Source organism: Asterias amurensis, chromosome 18 (genome assembly GCF_032118995.1).
Source record: "Asterias amurensis chromosome 18, ASM3211899v1".
NCBI lineage: Eukaryota > Metazoa > Echinodermata > Asteroidea > Forcipulatida > Asteriidae > Asterias > Asterias amurensis.
The window spans coordinates 6,361,056-6,385,784 of NC_092665.1; the positions used below are offsets into that span (position 1 = coordinate 6,361,056).

Below are 24,729 nucleotides of genomic sequence, written 5' to 3' on the forward strand. Positions count from 1 at the left end.
CCCTATCGTCAAAGACAAACCAGTTTTTGCAATAGCGCCCTCTCGCTCATAAAAGTTGTTTACGCTGTTCTGCGAGGGTGACTTACACCCTCTGTTAGTTCGTCGTGAATACAAAGATGGCGGAATCGGAGATGATACACTGTTCATGGTAAGCCCGTCACTCTGTGCTTGTTGCAAGAACACTTGCCAGAAAACAGTGGAACACGGGGAGCTTTCCCACGAGCTTTGCGAGTGTGTGTGGCACAAGACAAACAAAAGGACCGGAAGGAAGTGAGGAACAACAACAGGGATCTCAATAATAAAGTAAGCGTTACCACTATTTTAGCCTTATGTGTTACTGTTAGTGTTACCCCAGTTTTATCCAAGTCGATCCAATCGTGTTTATTGTCACTTTCGTTATTATTCACCGTTCTGGAAAACGGGTGAATTTTCATCATTTTCTCTCGAGAAAACGGCAAACGGTTTGAGTACTTATTGTACTTGTAGGATCAGGACACAAAACACAAATATCTATAATCTACAGATTTACATTAAACTTATACGGTAAATACTGATAGCTACCCTTACAATACTATACTTGCTGATACCCTGGTGAGACGAACAATTATTACAGCATGTAAAATATGTTACCAGTAAGTTATACTAGTATTTATAGCATAACTGGTAATTACGTTTTTACATGCGTGCTAAAACGGAGATGGATTATTTTGCGTGACTTTGTTTTACCAAATGCCTCAATACTTTGCAGCAAGTAACATTTTAAGAGAAGCTTTTTACTACCCAAAATGTATAAGTTAAATGTAAATCTGAAAACATGTTACAACAAAAACCCAACAATTTGTTTACAGCAATTTATTATGGCAAACGGATAGGGCACTATAATTAAATTCTGTATTTTTTCAGGAGTCGGATTCAGAAACAACTGAAGGCGAGGGGAGAACAGGCAAATCTGATGCTGTGCGAAACAAATTCAAGAAGAGAAAGCAATATCAAGGTATTCTGAATGTTTATTATTTTTTTGTACAAATACAAGTTAAAATATGTCTATATGGTTTACAGGAGCTGCATGTACCTGAATCAGTCTGTGAAAATATATAGATGAATTTCATCAACATAAAACAATATTTACGTATATGGAAAACTAACTGAACTTGAATGAAGAAAGACAGCAAGGCAAGGGGTAGAACAATAAATAATATTTATACACATAAAAACACTATGAATCAAACCATAAAATTACAAACCAAAAATTAGGGAAATATTTACAGGGGCATATACAAATACAAAATAAATACATAAAATAAAACATTTAGAGCAGGTGCAGGCATGATATACTGGTAATTTTGGAAAACAACAACAAATAGTTTAGATAGTGGAAGGGCTGATCTTCACATGGTGTAAGGCTATCGTACACTTATCACAGTTGTCTGGTTTTCCCAAGAGCAACACATTGTCAAACAGCCTAGGATGAATATGCCTGAATGTAAATAACAATAATGTGTGTCTACCGTTTCAGAAATATCTCAACGCTCTTCCAAGGAGGTTGAAAATGTAACCGCAGAGCTGTAGAGACAGCAGCTTGCAGCATGTCAATTGCATTCTGCAGCTAACAAGCACAAGCCATGAACCCCAAGCTCCCCCTCAAGAAGTTTTGTCATGGTGCAGATGTAGAAATCGCAGGGATATAACGCTGCTGGAGGAGAATAAGTTTTGCACTAGGACGGTGAAATGGGTGCCTCACACACACACACACACACAGCTCATGGATTACAGGGATGACATGCTGGCAGCAGAGCAAATCCACAATAATGACAGTTTTTCAGCATGCAGCATAATAGGCAGCATGTTTTTTTTAGCAGCATGGGCGACTTGGTGCTATAAACCGTAGATTCATCCCATGTGTTTTGTTTTATCAATAAGGGATAGGTTTCTAGCACCAAATGGTGTTTATATTGGGTTCAGACCTCGAAGGCTCTTATTACAAATAATATTGCAATTTTTCAGCATGTTCTAAAATATTTTAATTGCTTGAGTTTGAACAAAGAGAAATTAACCGCAGTGAGACATGAACCAATGACCTCTGAATTAACGTACAAGTGTTCTACCAACTGAGCTATCCAGCCCATGCTGGCGGTGTCCCTATTTGTCATCAGAAATTGATTAATAGGGACACAGCCAACATAGTGCTGGCTAGCTCATTTTGTTAGAGTGCATGTACGCTAATCTTAAGATTGCTGGTTCAAGTCTCACTCCAATTACTTTTCCATTGTTCAAACCCAAACTACTTTTAAAACTCGCACAATCTGTTCCCCTTGTTATTTGTTGCATATTTTAGTATGAGTGTCTCCACACTAATTTATAAGCTCAGCTCATTAATTTTTGCAATCGAGACATAGGAGGGTTGTTATAAGCAGCTGTATGTAGCTGGTTTCTACATAGTGAATTTTTTTTACACACAAAAATGTTAAGTATAACAACAATATGAGATTTAGAATATGTTTTATTTGCATCAGGGATTATGAATATTTATTGTGGTTTTACCCATATAAACCGATGCGTGTGAGCCACTGTATTTTGGAACTTATCAAAAATCTTTGAAAAAAAAACATCACAGACAAATTACTTGGGTGGTATTCGAACCCACGACCCTTGCAGCGCTTAGAAACTTTGTATTAAGCGCTATATAAATGCATGTTATTATATTATTAGTATTTGCAATTCTAGAGCAGTGTCATAGAAACTAGTCTAATTGGCTCTAGAATTGCAAAGGTCATTGGTTTGAATCCCACCCGAGTAACATGCTTGCTTTTTTTCACAGAATTTGGTGGAAGTACTGAGTATGCTATTGACACATCAATGTATATGGGTCAAGCCAAAATGAGGAATAAGATTAATAAAAACAAACTATGGATAAAGAAATTACATTAATTCAAAGGTGTATCATTCATAACAAGGACATACTCAAAAGACAAGAAAATGATCCAAGAACACGTCATTTTACCTCAACTTGTTAAATTTAATGATCAAGTCAGAAATGAGACCTTCCACTTGGTACATATGTATTTAGGAAATTAAAGTGGGAGTTAATTTTGGCTGATAGTTGTGATTTTGGCTGATATGAACAATCTTCAAGATGATCACTATTGGTAAACTACTCAAAATAATTGTTAGCATAAAAACTTGGTAACAAGCAATGGAGAGCTGTTGATAGTGTAAAACATTGTGAGAAACGGCTCCCTCGGAAGTAACTTAGTTTCCAAGAAAGAAGTAATTTTCCACAAATGTGACTTCAAGACCTCAGATTTAGAATTTGAGGTCTCAAAATCAAGTCATGAAAGCACACAACTTGGTGTGACAAGGGTTTTTTTCTTCCATTATTTTACCGCAACTTTGATGACCAATTGAGTTCAAATTTTCACAGGTTTGTCATTTTGTGCATGTAAATGTTGAGATACTCAACGTGAGAAAACTGGTCTTTGACAACTACCAAAAAGTGTCTATAAAACAGACGTTACAAAATATTTAACCTGCAATAGTTTTAAACCATGTAACGCCAATGGTTTTAAAACCATTGATGGACTGACCCACAAATTAAAATAGTTTACACATCTTTTAAATTTAGTGTTGCAATGCTGCACTACAGAACATGTATGATTTCAACCCAAACAAACAAGTGGTTTTGTTTTTCAAAGTGAAAAGAATGAGATTTCCAATTTCTTTACTTCTTGTTCATCCCATCAAGTCTCTCCTAGACTAGTTTTTCTATGGATGGGGCTGGCACTTTTGCAATGGTGAAAGAAATGCGTTGTGGATTATCATCAGATAAAGTAAAAAGTGACATGCTATGATAAATAACCATGTACCCGCCCCGCCCACTTATGATCTTTTAGCTGCAATCCTCTCCATCGAATCTGTGATGTAGCTATAGGGCTGCGGTTTGGGCTTGGGATGTGCTGACCATTTCTTTTACCTGTGGAAACCTGGGAAAGGGAAATAATAATATGAGATCAGAAAAATACACCTTGGTTTGACAAGTTAAAGTGTTCTGGAGCTCTTGAAAATTGAAGAATTTTATTACAAGAGGATGTATTGAAATGAATATGTATGTTCCTAAGAATATCCTTTGGAAGGTTTATTTAGTTACTAGAGGTGTAGTTTGTTGATATAACAAAAACAACTGATTTTGGAAACAGCTTACTTTTACGAAACATTCAAGGATACACGCGCACATACTTGGGTGTTAAAATTGACACAAGATCAATGTCAAACAAAGATACATGTACAAACAACAACTTATTGTTTACATCATTGGGTGTTTAGCAACATGAAAATAACACTCAATTGTTCCCTTGGATCGGTCGAGTTGGTCTTTGAAAAGTGTTTGTAACCGTTTGTTATAAAATACATTATGATTAGAAAGATATTTTAAAAGTAGAATATAATGATCCACACTAGTATTACGCGAAATTGGGTGGTTATCCTTTTACCTCATCGACTAACACAGTCGGCCATCTGTGGGCGTCAAATTTCTCCCATAAATGGCCGACCGTGTTAATTCGCAAAGTAAAAGGAAAACCTTGCAATTTCGAGGCAAATTTGTGTGGATCATTGTATTCTACTTTTGAATAATTTTTCTAACCATATGCTTTTTATTACAAACGGTTACGCTTTTCAAAGAACAACTCGACTGATCCAAGGCAACGTGTTCCTTTAATTTGGGTTATTTTTAGGGTCTCAATAAAGTGAAAATACATTGGTGTTAATTTTTTACACCCCAGTTTTTGCAGTGCATAAAGGCAAGGCATTTTCTGTCTATTTATTGGCAAGTTAAAAGTTTTAACTGTTTTTCTGTTTAGTCGTAATTTGGAATAAAAGGCATCCTAATTGTTACAATAAATGTTCTTTCAAAAACAACCTGTCATGTCCATTTTTGTTTTGATACTAGACTTGTTTAACCTGTATGAGTGACGTTTGTGAACAAACATCAAATTATGATTATTGTGTCTGTTCAGAAACAAAATTAACAGTGTATGCATTTAGCCTTCGAAATTAGACTGGGTTGAAACGTCAGGCCATTATCTATTTTGTGCATTCACGGTCGTTGTGGTTGATCAGTTCACAAGTAGCCTTAGTATATATAAAACAAGACAAGTTGCAAGGTCCTTGAATGCCATCCCTTCTTCATAGAACCTTCAGAAAGATTGTACCTTTGACAACTTTATTACTAACCGTTCTGAGTTAATGTCTGCATGGTCTAGTGACATTCCTTTCTCCATGGGTCCAAACAGTCTCTTTGCTGTGGTTTTCTTTATTGGCGTTGATGACACCAGTAGACTATCTTGATCACTGAAAAGTGAAATTAAACACAACACATTTATGGTATGACCATGAGTATAAATTATGATACCGTTTGTTTACACGACAAGGCATTTATTTATTCTTCCAAGTTTTTCCCCTCCATTTTCAGTTGTATTGTTTATTTTTTTCTAGAGGGTCCCTAGACTATGCCAGGGAGAAAAGGGTTTTCACACTGATGTCAGGCATGCAACTACATCAGCTGATATAATTTTTTTTTTATTCTCAGTACTTTCAATTGAAAAATATCGTACAAAATTTTGTGACATTTTGTAATTTCCTCCTTTTTGTTTAAGTTACAGTTGCATGCCTGTGACGACCATGCTGTGTGAAAACATAGGCCTTATTAACCGTTTATTTAGATTTTATTTTTTTATAATGAAAACAAAATTAATCAATGAGACCTTTCCAGCTATTTTGCAGGCATATTCTTTAGTACAAAAAAATTATAATAAAAAACCCCGAAACCAAGCTCTTTCTTAAAAAAACCCAGGATCAATAAGAAGCCCGTTTCATTATAATTAATTCTTTAATCCACTTTAAAACAAAAAAGAAGGAATATTTAAACATTATTTTCGTAATATCATCACTTGTGGAGGGGGGCCCGATAAAAAGCATAGCTTGTCGAGAGTATGGACCCCTAACCTAACGAAAGCAATGAACTGAAGCAAAAATTAATACATAGGTGAAGAGAGCGAGTAAAATGCGAGTAAAACTTTAATAGCCTACCTTCTGGTGAATATTCTAGTCGTAAACTCTGGTCTTGACCACAAGTAGAAGTCTACTGGTAGATCTAGAACATGAACAGTGTAGTAAGTAAACAAGATCGCGGACAGGACTGTCATCAGATGTTTGACAAACTGGGACAGTTTTGAGTTAATGAGTTTACACTGCTCTCGCATTGATTGGAACTCATCATTCGCATCAGCTGGATTGACCTAGCCTGCTGTGTACTTCCTTCTGATAATCTCTGTTTTGCACAGATTTCCTTCTTTTGTTGGCAGATTCCGATACTGCCCAGGTAACTTTCCTGTTCCTCACCTCTTCTTCATGGCCATTTTGATGCGCCGTCAAAAACGCATAATACACCCGCAGGTCCTTTCCCTACGGATAAGGTGCGGTGGTTGCGCACACTCAAACATGAAAACACGACGAAAAGCTCTAGACACAGATAAACACGATCGACGTGTGTAATAAATCCATGCCATTGCAATAGCGCGTATCGTGTGTATACACCCATGCCATTGCAATAGCACGTATCTATATTTAGACTACGCCCTCCGGGGATGGTAAATGTAACAGCTATCGTCGCACTGTGTCAAAGGTAAATATGCTTGGCAAGCATTTTTCGTTCGTGCGTATGACGATACAGCGTCTTTCTAAACTGTTAGTGATACTTTATTTTGGAGTTCCTGGTTTCAAGAGACATTTTCTTGCAAATTTTGATAAAGATATTAGTTCTACACCCAGGGCGTGTGCACACATACACTAAATAGAGGCGAAAACGGCAACTTTAAATTTACGCAAATTATGAATATCATTTTCCGAGACATTTTGCAAATTTGAGGTGAAAATTATATCACTTTTACCCCCATCAGGACGTATTATGTAGCCTATATTACATTATTTAATAGGGTAAACAAACAGAGGCGAAAATGACAATTTTTTATTATTGTTTTTGAAATTATACACATGCCATGCTTACTTTTTTTCTATTTTTTGATAAGTTGTTTTTGAAAAATTCTGTTACAATTTTGTCTAGGTTATGCTACTCTCACACTGTGGCGAATATATATTACGAATATGAATACATTTTTATTTGAAATTCGCGATGAATCGCCCACTGCAAAAGTTGCGCTTGTCAGTCAGTGAAACCTCGCTCGTCCCTCGACCTCTCATAACAATAATACGCACGCTTTACCACTAGTACCAATGGCTCACCAATGCTTACAATGGCAGATAACCGTCTTCACTACTTCACTGCAAATTAAAGGAACACGTTGCCTTGGATCGGTTGAGTTGGTCTATGGAAAGCGTTTGAAACCGTTTGTTATGAAATGCATATGGTTAGAAAGATGTTTCAAAAGTAGAATATAATGATCCACACAAGTATCACTCGAAATTGCATGGTTTTCATTTTACGTCGCAAACTAACACGGTCGGCCATTTATGGGAGTCAAATTTTTGACTCCCATAAATTTATGGCCGACCGTGTTATTGGACGAGGTAAAACGAAAACCACGGTATTTCGAGGCATATTTGTGTAGATCATTATATTCTACTTTTAAAACATCTTTCTAACCATATCGATTTTATAACAAACGGTTACAGGACGCTTTTCAAAGACCAACTCGACCGATCCAAGGCAACGTGTTCCTTTAATGAAGCGCTTCGAATTGCCCCTCTCACAAGAGTGGCGTATGTTTTTGCGAAGAACTTGAGAAATTCGAATTTCGCGTTGAATTCGTCTTATAATATACGGCCTCCGCATGCAGAAATTGGTAAGCCCCCGAGTGCGGATGACTTGTGCACAGTAGTCGTACGGTGTGCGTTGAGCTATCGACAGTGTATACGGTTGGGTCGGGCGTTATATACACAGACTATACGCATACGGGTGGGTTTTATTCGGAGTGGGGTACTTCTGTTCTCAGGAGATTCGGTCCTCCATAATGGGAAATTACCGTGGGTTAAGGAGGAAGATTCAAAAGAGGGCACTATCAGAAGAAGTTTGTACACAGTTCAGCATGTGGGGGGACCGGAAATGGTGAAGTAAGAAATGGTTTCTTACTGTTTGTTACATGTCACAAATGGTTTGTTACTGTTTGTTACATGTCACAAATGGTTTGTTACTGTTTGTTACATGTCACAAATGGTTTGTTACTGTTTCTTACTGAAGTAAGAAATGGTTTCTTACGATTTCTACTGAAGTCAGAAATGAGCAAGATTTTTCTCTGAAACTTCTTTTAAAGGAACACGTTGCCTTGGATCGGTCGAGTTGGTCTTTGAAAGGCGTTTTGTGACCGTTTATTATAAAACGCATTATGGTTAGAAAGATGATGTAAAAGTAGAATACAATGATCCACACAAATAATGCCTCGAAATTGCGTGGTTTTCTTTTTACCTCGTCCAATACTACGGTCGGCCATTTATGTTGAGATTACAAAACAATGTTTTGCCCGAGGTAACAACCCGCATACAACCGACCACGAGATCAATGTAAACGTACATATCGTTTGTATGGTGGCCCTGAAGGGACATCGCATATCGCAAACGTGTGCGCATACGTATGCAATGTCGTAAAACAATTCGCAAATATGTGCGCACACGAATGCAATGTCGTGAAACAATTCGCAAATATGTGCGCACACGTATGCAATGTCGTGAAACAATTCGCGAATATGTGCGCACACGTATGCAATGTCGTGAAACAATTCGCGAATATGTGCGCACACGTCTGCGAATATTATTTGCGATGTCGTGAATTTTATTGCATACCATGTTGCATACCTTTGAATAAAATGTCTAATGATCTGGGGGGTTTCTTTCCAACAGTGAGATAAGCGGTAGTCATTGCAGCAGTAGTCTTTGTTGTGAGGCAAGCGAGGCGTGTGGTCGTCCTTGGCCTGGTGCCAAGTTCCTGGGTATACACATGCTTAACAGAGGGAGCCTGCTGTAGCGCCACAGTACTCCCTAGATCGGTAACAAATTATCCACAACTATGACATCATCCTAATGGTATGCAACATGGTATGCAATAAAATTCACGACATTGCAAAACAAATCGCACTCGTGTGCGCACATATTCACGATTTGGTTCACGAAATTGCATACGTGTGCGCACATATTCACGATTTGGTTCACGAGATTGCATACGTGTGCGCACATATTCGCGATTTGTTTCACGACATTGCATACGTGTGCGCACATATTCGCGAATTGTTTCACGATATTGTATACGTGTGTGCATATATTCGCGATTTGTTTCACGACATTGCATACGTGTGCGCACACGTTTGCGTTATGCGATGTCCCTTCGGGGCCACCATACGTTTGCCACTGGGAACGATGTTGTATTATGCTGACGTGACCAAGGTCACGAATTGCTGATGTGCACAACATGATAGGGATTTTCCATTACATGTACTGTTGAGCGCAAAAACGGTAAAGGCGCTCATTTTCATCACATTGCTCGGTGTGTTAATTTTGATAGCACAGTCTACGTAATTGCTCGCGTAATGTGCAAATTGCAGCCTGGGGTTGCGCATTGCTGTCGGAATAGGTCACGAAGGGCTAACAAAAAAATGGTTCAAAGTGGATGCTTGTATGAAATAGGGTTCGGCTGGATCTTAACTAAACTATTTCTGAAGTGATATTGCTAAAAACCTGTAATTGAAAGTTGTTTAGTCAGGAATCATCCGTGATAAACTGAAGACTGGAATGTCAATAACAACTCACTTGGCAGGTGTTACTTATATGTATATACTTATGCACAACATAATAAACCTGTGAACACTTGGTCGTCGAAGTTGCGAGATAAAAATAGAAAACAAAACATTTGTCACACTGAGTTGTGTGCTTTCAGATGCTTGATTTTGGTACCTTAAAATCTAATTATGAGGTCTAGATATCAAATTCGAATGTTTGTGGAAATGTACTTAGTTTCTCGAAAACTACGTCACTTCAGAGGGAGCCGTTTCTCACAATGTTTTATACTATCAACAGCTCTCCATTGCTTGTTACCAAGTACATTTGTATGCTTACGATTATTTTAAGTAATTACCAATAATACGGTGCTCAATGCCTTAACCCGTGCTTTGAGTGGTCTGTGGCAATACACTGCGCAAATTAAATTTTAAAGCGCAAACTTGAACTTGTAAGAAATCAACATTGCGCGCCAATTTTATAAGCGCGTTTTTAACAAATTCGAACACTGTAATACTATCTTACAATATTCGTGCAATTGCAAGTTGTACAACATGTCGTCCGTAGAATTTGCTCTTTCTTCCCACGTTGCCAGTCAACTGGAATGTGTAATTTGTATGGGAAAGTTGGTTGTGCCTAAACTTCTCATATGTGGGCATACATTTTGTCTGGGATGTCTGGACGCAATCCTGGACGACAACGACCCTAGAATCGTCTGTCCCTTGTGTCGTGATGTGACCATTGTTCCATCAGAAGGAGTAGATGGGCTGACTACGAATTTTGCTCTGCAGAGCCTTCTGGAGTCACTCAACCTGAATGCCGATGAAGTGGATGAACCAGAAGACGAGGAGAATGAGAGCACTCCGAAATCGGGCGAAGTAGAGGATGGTGAGTTGACAATGTGTGAGTTGCACAAGGAAAAAATGAAGTTTTACTGCTCCACTTGTGAGCTTCTGATATGCCGTGACTGCACTGTGGTCGACCACCCAAGACCAGACCACAAGTGTACCAATCTTGATGAGGCATACACTTGGAGGCAGCAGATCAATCAGAAGGAGTTACAGCTCGCCAAGGGGCTGATCAAGCTCACCAAGAAGTCGAGAGGGGTCCTTCTTGCCACAGTGGAGAATCTAAATCAACGCTGCGACCAGGTGATTAACGAGATAGAGGTGTGTCGCCAGGAGGGAATGAGGATGCTCAACAACAAAGATGCCCTTATCAAGGAGTATCGGTGCAGTCTTGTAGAGCACACTCAAGACCTACTTGACCTGACCCAACATGCTAAAGGTACCACCAAGATCGACGTTCTGGATCAATCCAAAAGTCTCGTGGAAACATTGTCATCTTATAGAGACAAAGGACATGTGATGCTCGACACCCCGAGCAAGGTGCAGTACCCTATGTTTGTCGGGGCTGAGGAGGAAGTTCAAGGCTGGCCAAGACCGAGTGGTCCCAGAAAAGGTAACGCTAAGCCAAAAAATAAGAAAAAATGTAGTCAAGAAAAAACAAGTGAAGCAGAAACTGACAGTACAAAAGGCCCAAATCTCGCTTCGGGAGGTGGTATGAAAGGCGGGAACGTACCCCAAGCCATGTACCCCCCTCTACCGCTGATGTATATGCAACAAACATCGGTGCCTGGTGGAGTATCTGGTGAGCCACATAGAGGAGGAGGAGGAGGAGGAGGAGGAGGAGGAGGAGGAGGAGGAAGAGGAGGAAGAGGAGGAAAGAGTCACAGAGGAGGTCAAGGTCACAGAGGTGGGAATCAAGGTCAGGGAGGTCAAGGAAAAAAGAGAGGAGGAGGTAGAGGTGGTCGTGGGGGTCAAGCAACGTGTTAGCTAGCGAGCCGTGCACGCCGTGTTGGCACGGTCAGTTGGGCTGAAAACACGGGCAAAAATTTGATGCACGGCTTGGGTGAAGCCGTGCTGTTAAATGATTTTAGTGAAAATTACTGAACTTCTTTTATTATTTTGTTGTTGTTGAACAGTTTAAAAACAGCAGTGAGTAAGATTAGATTTGGCTTTACCAGATTTCCTACTTTTTGAATCAAAATTTCAACGACGCAACCATAAAACAATCACTCGAAGTTGCCTCGAAAACCCTGACCACATTGCGACTATACAAAACACAACGCACAAAACACACATTACACAACGCACGTGCAAATTACACGTCATCGACCGTCATCAGCAGGCAGCATGAACTCAATGCACGCGTGGTATGATAGAGGCGAATTCACACGCGTTTTCGTTTCAATTATTTTAGGTACCAATCTCATCTCCACGATCCTACAAACCATCGCGCTCTGGATTTTTCTACTATGACGTCAGAATCAGTAACTGTGTGACACGCGGTGCAGTGCACCTTTTACCGCATACATTCTGCAGTTGCTTTGTAGATTGGTTCCGCAGTTTTTCCCAACTCGTCGGCGGCAAACATGACGATCTTTTTTCCTTCTAGAAATTCAAGGGCACATCGTTTGTTCGTTGTAGAGTTTGTTTGAAACATCGAGACTTTTTTGGATTTCAATGTTTACATCTCATGGGTGTTAATGCAGTTGACAAAACAATGTTTATTTTCCGCTCAAAAGGATCAAAAACTGGTTCATATTTCTTTTCAAATCTCAAGTCAGTTTTGCTGTAGACCTCCTAAATTTATTTTTCAATGCATGGTACGTTTTTTTGCCCAGTGGAACTACTTAAATGGCACTGTCTTTCGTAACTGTTTGTTCTTTATTCTCCACAGACTGGAAGACTTAAACGTTATGAAACCTTAACACATACTAAGGAAAATATTAATTACCATGATCAGTCAGTTTAAATTAAGCAAACAATTATGGTACATGTAAATCACTCTTGGCATATTGATGGTTGCAAATACTTGTGTGAATCGTTATTTTACATTAACTAATTAATTTGTTTAAAATAAATACAAAAACTATTATCAGCTTCTTGACCTTAGGCCTATAGTTCTGAAATCGAATGGACAAGAATGGAAACAAAACTAACATTAGTAAATGATAACTCTTAATTTCTTCTTCAATACCTCTTCATTTTTTTTTAGTCTTTAAGCAAAACTTTGTATCAAGAGTAACACATGGCAAAAAATATGTTGTTGACAGCAAACTTGTACTGCATTATTTGATCTCTTTTGAATCATTTCATGCTAAATGGGTCCAAACACAGCTCCATGGTCCAAGTAACTGCTTTGAACTGGCCTAATATTGACCCAGAAACATTTCATAAGCCCTTTTCACACTACAGGTATTTCCCGGGAAATTCCCGGGAAATGTTAGTCGATCTGTTCACACTACAAAAAAATTCCCGGGAAATAACATTTTCCCGGGAAATAATTAACCCAGTTAAGGGGTAGGGTTAAAGGCGTTAACCCCGGGGAAAAACGTTTTTCCCGGGAAAAGTAGCTAGTGAGAACGAAAGCGGGTCTAACTTACCCCACCTTTTGCTTCCACTGTGTTGAGACGTCATTAATCTCGAAAGGTCACAGACGTCAAAAATAGCGCGCCAAATAATTCGCGTGGTAACAATGGCCCTTTTTTGTTTTCTCCTTCTGAAAGTGTTTACGTTTAGGTACGAAAATAAAAGTGAATAACATCTGTAATTTACAAATAAATATATGAATTAAAAAAATTGACCACGTGAATGGAATAGGAATAGAATAACTAGAGATTGAGAGTTTGTGAACAAACTCAAGGTGTTCGGTTTCCGGGAGTAAAAGCCTGGATTAAATAACAAATATTACACCTTGCTTTGTTCTCAAGATTTGTAATAAATGATTCAAATTACAAAAACTGTCAAAACTACATGATTACGTCATCTAGTAAAAGTGTATGTTTGGTGACGTCATCGGTAATATTTGTTTTAAACCAGACCTTTGCCAGACTTGTATGGTGTGATGGTAAAGCATCAAAGGATGTTTATTTCGACCTAAAAGACAATAAACCACGCCCTTTCAAATCATTTCACAGTCACTTCCCGTTTAAACAGGTCAATAGGTCAACGAAAGTTCACCAACATATCCATTTCTGTCAAGTACGTAAAGCCCTTTCATATGATGTACAGATTGTCAAAATAGCTTATGTAGTTTAGGAAATATGAACTTAGGAAATATTGACTGACGACTGAAGAAAAGACTGTAAGGGGCATGTATGTTTAACCGCCTTGAACGAAGACTATTCTTCATGAAGCTTTTTCGCGCTCTATTGATAATGTTTTAAAAAAGAAGTAAAAAAAAAAAACGTGGATCAAAAATAATGATTTTTTGAAATAATAATTTGAATTTTTATTACTCAAGAATGGATGACGTCATCATGACCTAACTAACACATTATTCCACTCCTAATGCATATCTAACTATGTGCGAAGTTTCAAGTTCATACGAGTTTGGGAAGTGTGCTTTTGTTCGAGGACAAGGGACGAAGAGAAGAAGAAGATGAAAATCTGGATTGTTTTATTGATTTGTTTGTACTAAAGTTTTGTTTAATCCGGCAGTTTATTTTAGCAAGACCACTCCTAATTGCTTGGGCCTTATGCTTTAACCATTCTGTTTTCTTTGAATGTTTTGTATTGTAACATCCATTTCTGTGCATGGAGGTAGAAATAGATTAGTTTACGTAACGTCCTTTCCTACTAGAGAAAGTTTGAAAGGGCTTATGTTATTTCAGAGATTTTTTTTCTTCAAAATATTTAACTCAAAATAACTTGGATAGTTGTTTTATCAAATAATCAAAACCATTGATGATTATGCTAAGTTCAAGAAGTAATAGATATCGTAATACTGACGTGAATTCCGTGGGCCCAAAACGCCCTTCACCCGGGGGGAGTGGTCGATCGATGTAACGTCTCTATTCTTCTCGGTGTTTAACCAAAACATGACCAATGTTCGTCATTTTGTACTGTTGTTTTCTCACATAATTAAAAGTCCCATGAATCACTGAAGTAGGTGGCCATCTCAGCGAAACTCCGTCTTTAATTCCACATTGACCACTAAGCCATCAGAAGGGTAACATTTGAACAATTTGACGCTGAAGATTGAAACGAAATCGTTTTCGCAGCGTTCTGCATAGCTATAGCTCTATGCATATCACGCTATGGCACAGAGTACAACAAACTTGGCAGCATGCCACCAAATACATTATGCCTAATACACTACACGTGTACGCCACAAGTGTTACGCACAACCAATGGGGAAATTTCGTAGTTCTTTATACAAGAAATTGTGAACTTTCAAACTCGATTTTGAACCAGAAGACGAGCTCAAAATGGGATCACGTCTTCGAGGCATTTACGGAGTTTTTAACCCATCATGTAGATCAAAAGTTATGATTTTTTGAAATAATAAACTTTGAAAATTCATAACTCAAGAATTGATGACATAACTCATCGTGACATAACTCAAACGGTTTCTTCTCCTATACATATCTAACTATGTGTGAAGTTTCAACTTTATATGTGCTTGGGAAGTGTGATTTTTTTAGCGGACAATCGCCGCTAATAAGCAGAATGGGAGATCACTGGAGCGTGCTCTGCTGCACCGCTAATACACTACACGTTGTGTGTATGCCTACGTGCAATGTTTATGCACATACCAATGGGGATTTACGTTGTTCTTTAGACGTGAATTTTGAAATTTTCAACCTCTCTTTTGAGCCGGAAGACAACATCAAAATGGGGTCATGTCTGTGGGGCGTTTACGGAGTTTTCAATGACGATTCCGATGATGTTTCGATTGTAAAAATCCCTCATGTAGATCAAAAGTTATGATTTTTTGAATTAATAAACTTTGAATATTCATAACTCAAGAATTGATGACGTCATCATGACGTATCTCACACGGTTTCTTCTCCTAATAAATATCTAACTGTGTGTGAAGTTTCAAGTTCATACGATGTTTGGAAAGATGTTTTTGTAGGGGGACAAGGGACGTACAGAAGAAGAAGAAGAAGAAGAAGAAGAAGAAGAAGAAGAAGAAGAAGAAGAAGAAGTATCAATAAAAAAAAAAAACCGAACAAAAATAAGAGGTGTTCCGGGCTGTTGGCCCGAACACCTAAATAGTTGGCGTGAACAAGCTTCCTTCTCGTACACACGCCATGTGTGTATGGTATTTCGTATTTTTACATGTACTTGGCCGTTGGTGGACTTGTGTTGTCCAGAGTCAGATTTGAGTTCATCGATCGACATTGCTGTCTACAACCTGACAGTAAATATTTTAGCTCAATTTGTTGCTCAATTTCTTACGATGGGTAGAAGTGACCGATGGAGTGATGATGACATTTTGAAACTAGTTGCATTTTTGGCCGACGATGCAGTCCAAAAACAGCTAGATGGGCATAGGCCTACAAGACACGGGAAAGTTTTCTCAAAATTGGCTGACTGCCTGCGTGGTGCTGGGTATGAACGGACCCCTGCCCATTGCAAAAAAACTGAAAACCTTGGGTAAAAAAGACTTTAGGTCGGTAGGATACTAGTTTTGTTTTTCAAGGCCTAAATATTTTCTATTGCATAAGTGTTCTCTTGCAAACATTCTTTTTAGAAGAAACATACATTTAAAAGTCGTTATGAAGCCATGAAAAAAATGCTGGCCAATATAGGGTTAAAGCCTATTCAGTGTTCTTTTTTTGCACGATGGGAAAACAGCACTGTTGATGTTGGAAGGGAAGATTGCTTCGTCTGCTTTCTACTGCTATTGTCAGATTGTGCAAAATCGACCATGCGGTGTTTTTTTCTATAAAACCTTTAATTATCTTGGCCCTAACATCATGGACGTTATTATGCAATCCTTCGAAAATGCCATTCAGAAAATGTCTAGGCCTTACCCCAGGGTTGATTCCCTTAACCCTGCCCCTGAGCAGGGTGAATTTTTTCCTGGGAAAACATCATTTTCCGGGAAATTCCCGGGAGTATTTTTGTAGTGTGAACAGATCAACCAAAAGTTCCCGGGAATTTCCCGGGAAATAACTATAGTGTGAACAGGCAAAAATTGAGATGAACGCCAACACAAAACCTCTGGGTAAAACACGGCCACAAAAGTCCATTCAATTACAGTTCTCAAAAGAAAGAAAAAAATTTTCGCAGAGTAGAAAGCTCCCTTTCGCTTTTTCTAATAGCAACTTGCTCCCACCACCAGTGGCCGCTCTTCATGGTAGACCAGATTGACCTTTGACCAATACTTCAGCAAGTGCCATGAAACCCGTCAATCGCACGACAAATTCCATCCGATTGTTATACCGCATGTCTTTAAAACACTGTCACAGCAATCGTCTTCTCCTGACAAGACGTCAGCGACGTCTTCCCCGAACTGCAAGGCTTCTTCTCCGCCGTAATCACACAATATATTATAATATATATAACAACACGCAAATACACAATTTATGTGCAGCCATTTTGGGTCGCATGTGGCAAGGTTTTTGCAGCCGGCCGCGTGGCATTATGGGAACGGACTTCCGTCCACAAACATTGTAACTTCCGCATGGGCTGACCTGTTTACCACATTTCCTGGGGTTTGATCGTAAGTGTGAAACGACCGTGCATATTCCTGGGAAATAGTACTCCCGGGAGTTACCAAATTGGGATAGTGAGAACGGTTGCTGGGGTGGCGGTGGGGTTAAAAACTCCCGGGATTTTCCCGGGAGTTTATTTCCCGGGAAATGGCTCTGTAGTGTGAAAAGGGCTATAGAGTTAAATAGCAGACGTCGATCACCTTTACAATATCTGTGCTTTAAAGGCTCTCATTTTCAAGTTCAAAACAATACACAAATTAAATCAAAATAGTTTACTTATCACAGAAATAGGTACCAGAAATGCATCAAACCACCAGAGAGCACATACAGTAGCCAGAGCTTCCAGGGCCCTTAAGAGGGGGGGGGGGGGGGGGGGGGGGGTGAGACAGACTTGGCGGTGCGCGCTCGTATTGTGGGCTACGCACACGTTTCTATTTTTCTAGTGATTTTAGGTTGCACTCCCACTTTTTCAGTTTGCACTCCCACTTTCCAAATTCCTGGCTAAGACACTGCACCAAAAGAATAAAATATTTTGAAAGTGAAAATGCCAAATGTACATAATGCATCACAGATAGTTTATTGATTAAAGTCACCTGGAAGTGGTATTTTTCAAAATAAAGCTTTTGTCACTAATATGTGTTTTGATGAGTGGAATGTGAATAAACAAACAGTTAACTAAGGTTTAAAAAAATCAGTTCTTATGTTATTTACAAATTTAAGAGTAGACCTCGACCCGAGAGGGTGCTGTTCGTGACGTCAATCGAGGCAGACTTTGCCTGTAATGCGTAAACACAATTGCAAAGTACATGTACGGACCAAGTCGTGAGTTTGTACGTTTCAATGCCGACCAGGTGTATTGCTGCTTAATGCAGAAAAACACTTTTTTAAATGTACCAACTCGCGACTTGGACGTACATGTATTTTGCACGTGTGTTTACTATACGCATTGCAGGCAAAGTCTGCCTCGATTGAGGTCACAAAAGGGGTAGGCGGAGTCAGCCCCCCGAACAACTTTATATATTTTTTAAACATATCAATTGTGAGAAACAATTACTAAAAAAATTGTTTTATTGTTCGTAAGCATATACTCTTGTGTTTGAAAGGAAAAAAAAACAAAAAAATTCCAGGTGAGTTAAAAAAAAAATTTCATGTCGAGAATTAACGTTTAGAAATTAGTTTTGTTGCGCATTTAATTTAAATTGCCAATTCCAATTAGTTTCGGAATTAAGGTGCTCAAAAGTGGCGTGGAACCCCCCTTCAAGTGCGAGTGATTCGCGCCGTTGAATATTTTTATGTTTTGATAAAAGTTTTAATTTACAGCATGTACATTGTGTTTGCGAAGAATGCACATGTCATGAACGTATCTTTTAAATATCTTCTTAGAAATAATTAACATTATTCATTATTGGGCGTTTCATGCCAAGCTGTCAATCACCCTAGACTCAAGCTTCAGATTGTCTGGGGTATTTATAAATTGATATTTGTTTCTTTGGTTAATATTATTAAACAAGCAAAGTTGTCTTTGATTTTAAAAACATTTTTGGCACATATTTGCTGAAATTGTTTGATGCAGCTTCATTTTTTTCAGTATAAATAAGAATTTTAAGTTTGATATATAGTATAACTCTTTCCTTGCTATCTCTGTCCAACATGTAAAATAAGTTTAAGTTTGAAAAATAGTATAATAGATATTAAATTTGCATCGGGGATAAAGAATATTAATTTTGTGTTTTTACCCATATACACTGATGTGGGTTACCCGAGTTCTGTGAAAAAATCACAGGCATATGATAAAAGCAGTGTCATGGCAACTAGTTGGTATGACACTGCTTTAGAATTGCAATGGTCGTTGGTTCGAATCCCACCTGAGTAATATTTTTTTCACAGAACTCGGGTAAATACTGGGTATGCAGTGCTAAAACACACATCGGGGTATATGGGTTCCCCACCCCCCCCCCAAAAAAAAAAAAATAAATAAATACCCCCCCCCCAAAAAAAAAAAAAGTATATATATATATATAAAAAACAATATATATGTACAAATAATATTAATAGTAATAATAATAATAATAATAATATTAATAATAATAATACTCCCCAGGGAGCTGAGAAACATTAAAAAGGGACTGTTATTGGTCCTATGACCAGGGCACTCAGTAAGCGCATTGATACGGTTATTGTGAAATGCGCTATATAAGAATTTGTTATTATTATTATTATTATAAAAGAGTAAAAATAAAATAAAATAAAATAACAAGATAAACTATTATATTCGTCCCACAAGTTTGAGTTACGAGTGTTACTGTATATACCAGCCAAATCAGTAAAATATTGCGTTAGTTAATGCATGTATTAAAGAAGCCTTCAAAAAAGTGTTATTGTATTAAAGAAGCCTTCAAAAAAAGTGTTATTAAATGAGTGTTGCAAGAAGAGTTCTTTTTAAAGCAAAATATATCGTCGCTCTTTACGAACCAACAAAACAGCCACTTCAGATGAAATATGGGTTACGAGAAAATCGGGTTTTACGAAATGGGAGTATTGAAACGCTAAATTTTAGAGGTTTATACTCACAATTTCTTGCAAAAATTTCCAGGATGGTTGCAAAGGGTTTACTTTTAACAGAACACGTGAATCTTTTATCGGTACTTTAGTTTGAATTGAGATAATTAAAAGTAATTAACTCTTTCGGTTCGTAAAAGCATGTGTTACTGTGCACGCAATCTATTAGATTGAATTGTCAATCTTTCACAGATTGCCGTTGGGGTACAATCTGTCCGGATTGAAAATCAATCTTTATTTAGAGTGAAAATTTTCAATCTAAAACGATTGGAATTTCAAACTATTAGATTGAATATTTCAATAAATTTTCAATCGAATTTGGATTGAAAAAAATTCAAGCTTGACTGAGATTGAACTATTTCAATCTAATAGTTTGAAATGTTCAATCATTAAAAGATTGAACATTCTCAGTCCAAATCAGTATTGGAAGTCAACATACACAAGTTGTACAATTTAACAAAAATTCCATGTCCACAGAACAGTATTCTTAATTCAATGCATTGTTGCTTTAATTCAATTCAATTCGATTCAGTACATTAAACTCAATAAATACATTCAATTCAAGTAACACAGTAAATTACAATTAAGTTTAGGCAGTCCCCAGCTATTAATTGCTTGAAATGGGTTAATGATCTTGATTAATTACTTAGGCCCAATTTCATAAAGCTGCTTAGACAACGAATTGCTTAACAGTTTTCTGCGTAGCAAAATTGTACAGGGTACCAGTAAAAAATGGTACATGTGAGATGGTTTCTTTGCTGGAAACCACGATTTTGCTGTGCTAAGCTACTTTTCACTGACTTCACTGACTTCACTTAATTCAATTTCAGTAAAAAAAAACTCCCCTCAGTTTTGAACTGTTTTAAGTCCAATACTTTTATATTACCAACTAAATATTTCTCATGTTAAGCTCCAAAAAGATCATTTCGACAAACTCTTTTTGAGGAATAGTTTAAACAGGGAGCAGGGGATGAACAAAACAATTAAAAGCTCCCATGTTGATGCTCGCTCTGTACACAAATTGTAGTGAGCATTTTGTTGCAATAATTTACACAAATAATAGATCAAAACAAAATGTTCATCGTTTACCTTTTTGAACCAACCTATGCCTCAAACCATTTTACTTTTATTCTCAATCCCACTGGCCACAACACAATAGTAAAATAATATTATTAAAAAGTTCAAAATTCTAAAAATTTAAGATTATTTTTCCAAAAAAATCATGTTTTAATTATACACTCTCAGCAGTTCCAACAAACGTTAATGAGTCAATAATGCAGGGTTTTAACTTGTTTTATTGAGGTCTTGAGTACTTTAAGGAGGCTTATCACTACACCAAACATCATGGTAACACAGATGGAGATAACCTGGCCATATCTATGTCAATAGTTTTTTTCCTAACTGAATTAAAGACTGTCTGACAACGTTCATATGCAGACAAACTGCAAGTACCTACTGGTTTGTTAAGAATGAGGTGCCACAAGGCACTCGATCTGCTGCTACTGCTGCACGATCCATATTTGGACTGGTTCTTGTTTACTGATCTATGCAGCAAGTATACCAGGGAACCGAGTCCACACAGATAGATCCTCTGGGAAATAAAAGAAACAAAGTGTACACACTATTAAAGGTTGCACAGAATGGTGACAAAAAATTAGCAGGTTTTGTGTGAAATCAATCTTTTTTGTTACTCAAAAAAGCGTTCTTATAAGCTGTAGGCAAATTGTACAGCTTAGTTATCACACAAGCCGGAGCGGAATACGGAAAATATAGCGCTTCTGCGTGAGTTGATATGGGACGCAGAAGCGCTAAATTTTCCGTATTTTCACGAGCGCGCGTGTGATAATGTATTTATCTTCAAGCAAACTTGGCGCATGACATCGAACACACAATACGCAGGTAGTGATGGTAGCCGTGCAATTTAGGTTTTTATCACCACTCCATTCTGCAAATCTGATTGGAGGATTAGCGCATACTTGAAGATAAAAGAACTTAATGTACATTCAAAAGTGGTGCTTTTGCATCAAATGCTGATCATCGTATGCATTGCTTGAAGTTTGCTTGAAAATAAATTTGATATCACAAGCGCGCTCATGGAATACAGAAACAATATAGCGCTTCTGCGTCCTATCCAACTCGGCCTTCAGCCTCGTTGGATAAGGGACGCAGAAGCGCTATATTTTTCCATTTTCCACGAGTGCACGAGTGATAACTTAAAATGCATCAACTATACCTAAATCTAAATTTGATTAAGCCCCATTTCATACTTCCTGAAAATTCGACACAAATGTCGACGTCACAAATGCACAACAAATAATTTGCACCAGTTGAAATGTGTTCAACTCTTGCAAAACATTTCCAGCGAAAACAGGGATGTGCCGTCAAAATTCACTCCACATTCCCAATCGCAGGTTACGTCTTGTGTTGAAGTCGTAACTATTTGAGGCGCGACTAGTCAAATAGTAAAATTCACTAGTTGCCCGCAGGCTAATTACGCCGCTACGTTACTTACTGTTTCCATCCTCGAAAGATGCTCTTGCACTACTTGATATTCGTTCTTCCCAATTTCAATTAGTGCATCTCAAACACCACTCCACTTAATAGTAATGAAATTGTCTTGCTCTTCTTTAACAGGAGTCCAGGTTCTAAGTTGATCTGTAGGACAAAATGTAACGCACTTGCAACTTTAAATTAAGATGAAAAGAGAGTATAAAGATTATGTTATTTATACTTCCAGAATAGTGTAATTAAGAAACGGATGCAACCTACCTACAACTAACACAGAAATGCATTGCATTTTAAAATAAATATGAAGGTACAAATAAGATTAACAGAAAATTCACTACAGAAACTTGATCAAAACCGAAACAACACTTTATATGAAACCTTATTTGGTGATTTAAATAACTGCTGGGTGTGGTAATAACATCCGGTGAGGGGCTTGGTCTTTCAACATCCTAGCCTGAGCCATTACTGATGACCACCCCCCCCCCCATTCTATCATCTTGAAAACTATGTCAACACAAATGATTTCATTATCTTACCAACTCAGCTCTGGATAGTCTTGGAAACCTGTAATCTCTGAAAAATAAATTCAAATAATAACTTTTTATTAAGTAATAATTATGCTCAGCCTGAGTACTGTTTGAGATTCATCATGGATGGATCACATTGACTCTTTAGTCTTATATTATTATTTATAGAGGTAAGGAGATAACAAGGTGGAAGGAAGTTTTTGAATAACATGTTGAGAGTTGACAAAGTATGCCCTACATGGTAACCATGGGCGCCGCCATCTTGAACTATTGTTTACTTTTTCCGCTTTCGGCATCTGTCATGTTAGTACATTTTTGTTGTTTTAAAATAAATTCATTATTATTATTTTGTGACTGACCTTGAACGAAATAAAACCATGCTAAATAAAACCAAGTAAGAAAAGGACAGCACATATTAAATAATGCCTACGATTTTTGAAAGGAAAACTAGGATAGGAGAAGCTCAACTTGACTAGCCCCATAAATCGGTCCAATCCACTCCGTATCCTTGATAGTGGATTGGACCGATTTATGGGGCTAAACTTGACATGACTTGACTTACGTGTGTACACTGCATCAACATCAAGGAACACACAGCTGTCGTAACGTACGTACTCAACACTAAACATTTTATAATACTACCACAGAGAAAGTCGTGTATTGTCGACAGCGGTGTTTATTACTGAGCTACTCTGTAGTGGTTTTTCTGCCAATAGCGTTATTTCTACCTCCATGGTTAAACTTAGAACAAAAAGTAACATTCGTAGGCCTGTACATGGTGGCAATATTTACAAAATCAAAATGTATAGGTTTACCTACAGGAGACCAGACAACTCGTCCGTCGGACAACTCGTCCGTTCGGACAACTCGACGGTTCAGACAACTCGACGGTTCGGACAACTCGACGGATGATTTATTCAACCGTCAGACAACTCGACTTGGGGTCAAGACAAGTCGACGGATGGCCGTGACGGGGCTCAGCACGGGGCGGGAGGGGTAAAAAGCGGCCTGGGGTGGGGATGTACTGACGACCGACTTGGCAATAATGCAAGGGCGTTCCCCAGGGGGAGGGGGTATATTATGGTGGGTGGGTTTATATCCGGGCAAAAGGATAATTGATTTTTTTTTTTTTTTTTTTTTTTACCATGACCCGCTGCATTTTCATTGCTTGTACCATAGAGCAATGATCGAGTTGTTGTTGTTGTTGGTAATAAAGTAAATAAAAGTAAATCTTCTAATAATAGAGCTGTATAATGTTTTCAGTGGCGTAACTAGACATTTTCATTTGGTGGGGCAAGTGGGGGCAAAGATTAAATTTGGGGGGGGCCAAAGAAGTGCAAGATTATTATTAAATATGTTAACTGATATATAGTTGATACACACCAATGCAGTTCTAAAACAGTCTTTAGTCAGCATGTAACAAAAGATTGCGAAAACAACAAAATCTTAGAGAACATTATATTTTGTATAAGATAAAACTTTTTGACTGTATAAAAGGATTAAATTACCAACTGTGGTCAACAAGTACCAATTTAGAGTTGCACACGGTATTCTCAACTAGGCTTTGTGGGTGTGTAAATACCCAAAACATAATAATATTAGGCCAAGTAAAAATAGAAAAATAGAAATGTTTAGCGTCCCCGCCCGCTTCCTTTTTACAGGACACCTCTTTTTTTTCTTAAGTTTTTTTCATGCACATTTTTTTTTCTTTTTTTTTTTTTGAAAAAGGGATATTTTAAATGATCTCAGCAAAAAAAAAAAAAATCTGAATGTCTTGTCTGAATGCCTTGACCAAACTGTTTCATTAATGTTTTGTGTATTTCAGCAGCAGAAAAAAAAACAGTT

General features: G+C 37.9%; 2 protein-coding genes and 2 pseudogenes across 2 annotated transcripts; 2 read left to right on the plus strand and 2 right to left on the minus strand.

Annotated features, from left to right (window-relative positions):
- LOC139950315 (tripartite motif-containing protein 2-like) overlaps positions 1–19,253 on the plus strand; it is a 196,399-nt pseudogene extending 177,146 nt beyond the window's left edge.
- LOC139950964 (alkaline phosphatase-like) overlaps positions 1–24,729 on the minus strand; it is a 152,358-nt pseudogene that overhangs the window by 82,646 nt on the left and 44,983 nt on the right.
- On the minus strand, positions 2,573–6,551 carry LOC139950322 (uncharacterized). The gene is made up of 3 exons (XM_071948934.1): positions 6,085–6,551; positions 5,230–5,346; positions 2,573–3,980 (listed from the first exon to the last, which is right to left on the minus strand). Exons 1-3 carry the CDS (start codon positions 6,255–6,257, stop codon positions 3,923–3,925), a joined length of 348 nt encoding a protein of 115 aa, XP_071805035.1. The 5' UTR covers positions 6,258–6,551; the 3' UTR covers positions 2,573–3,922.
- On the plus strand, positions 10,312–15,709 carry LOC139950316 (tripartite motif-containing protein 3-like). Its single transcript, XM_071948926.1, has one exon. The coding sequence runs from the start codon at positions 10,332–10,334 to the stop codon at positions 11,610–11,612; it is 1,281 nt and encodes a 426-aa protein (XP_071805027.1). The 5' UTR covers positions 10,312–10,331; the 3' UTR covers positions 11,613–15,709.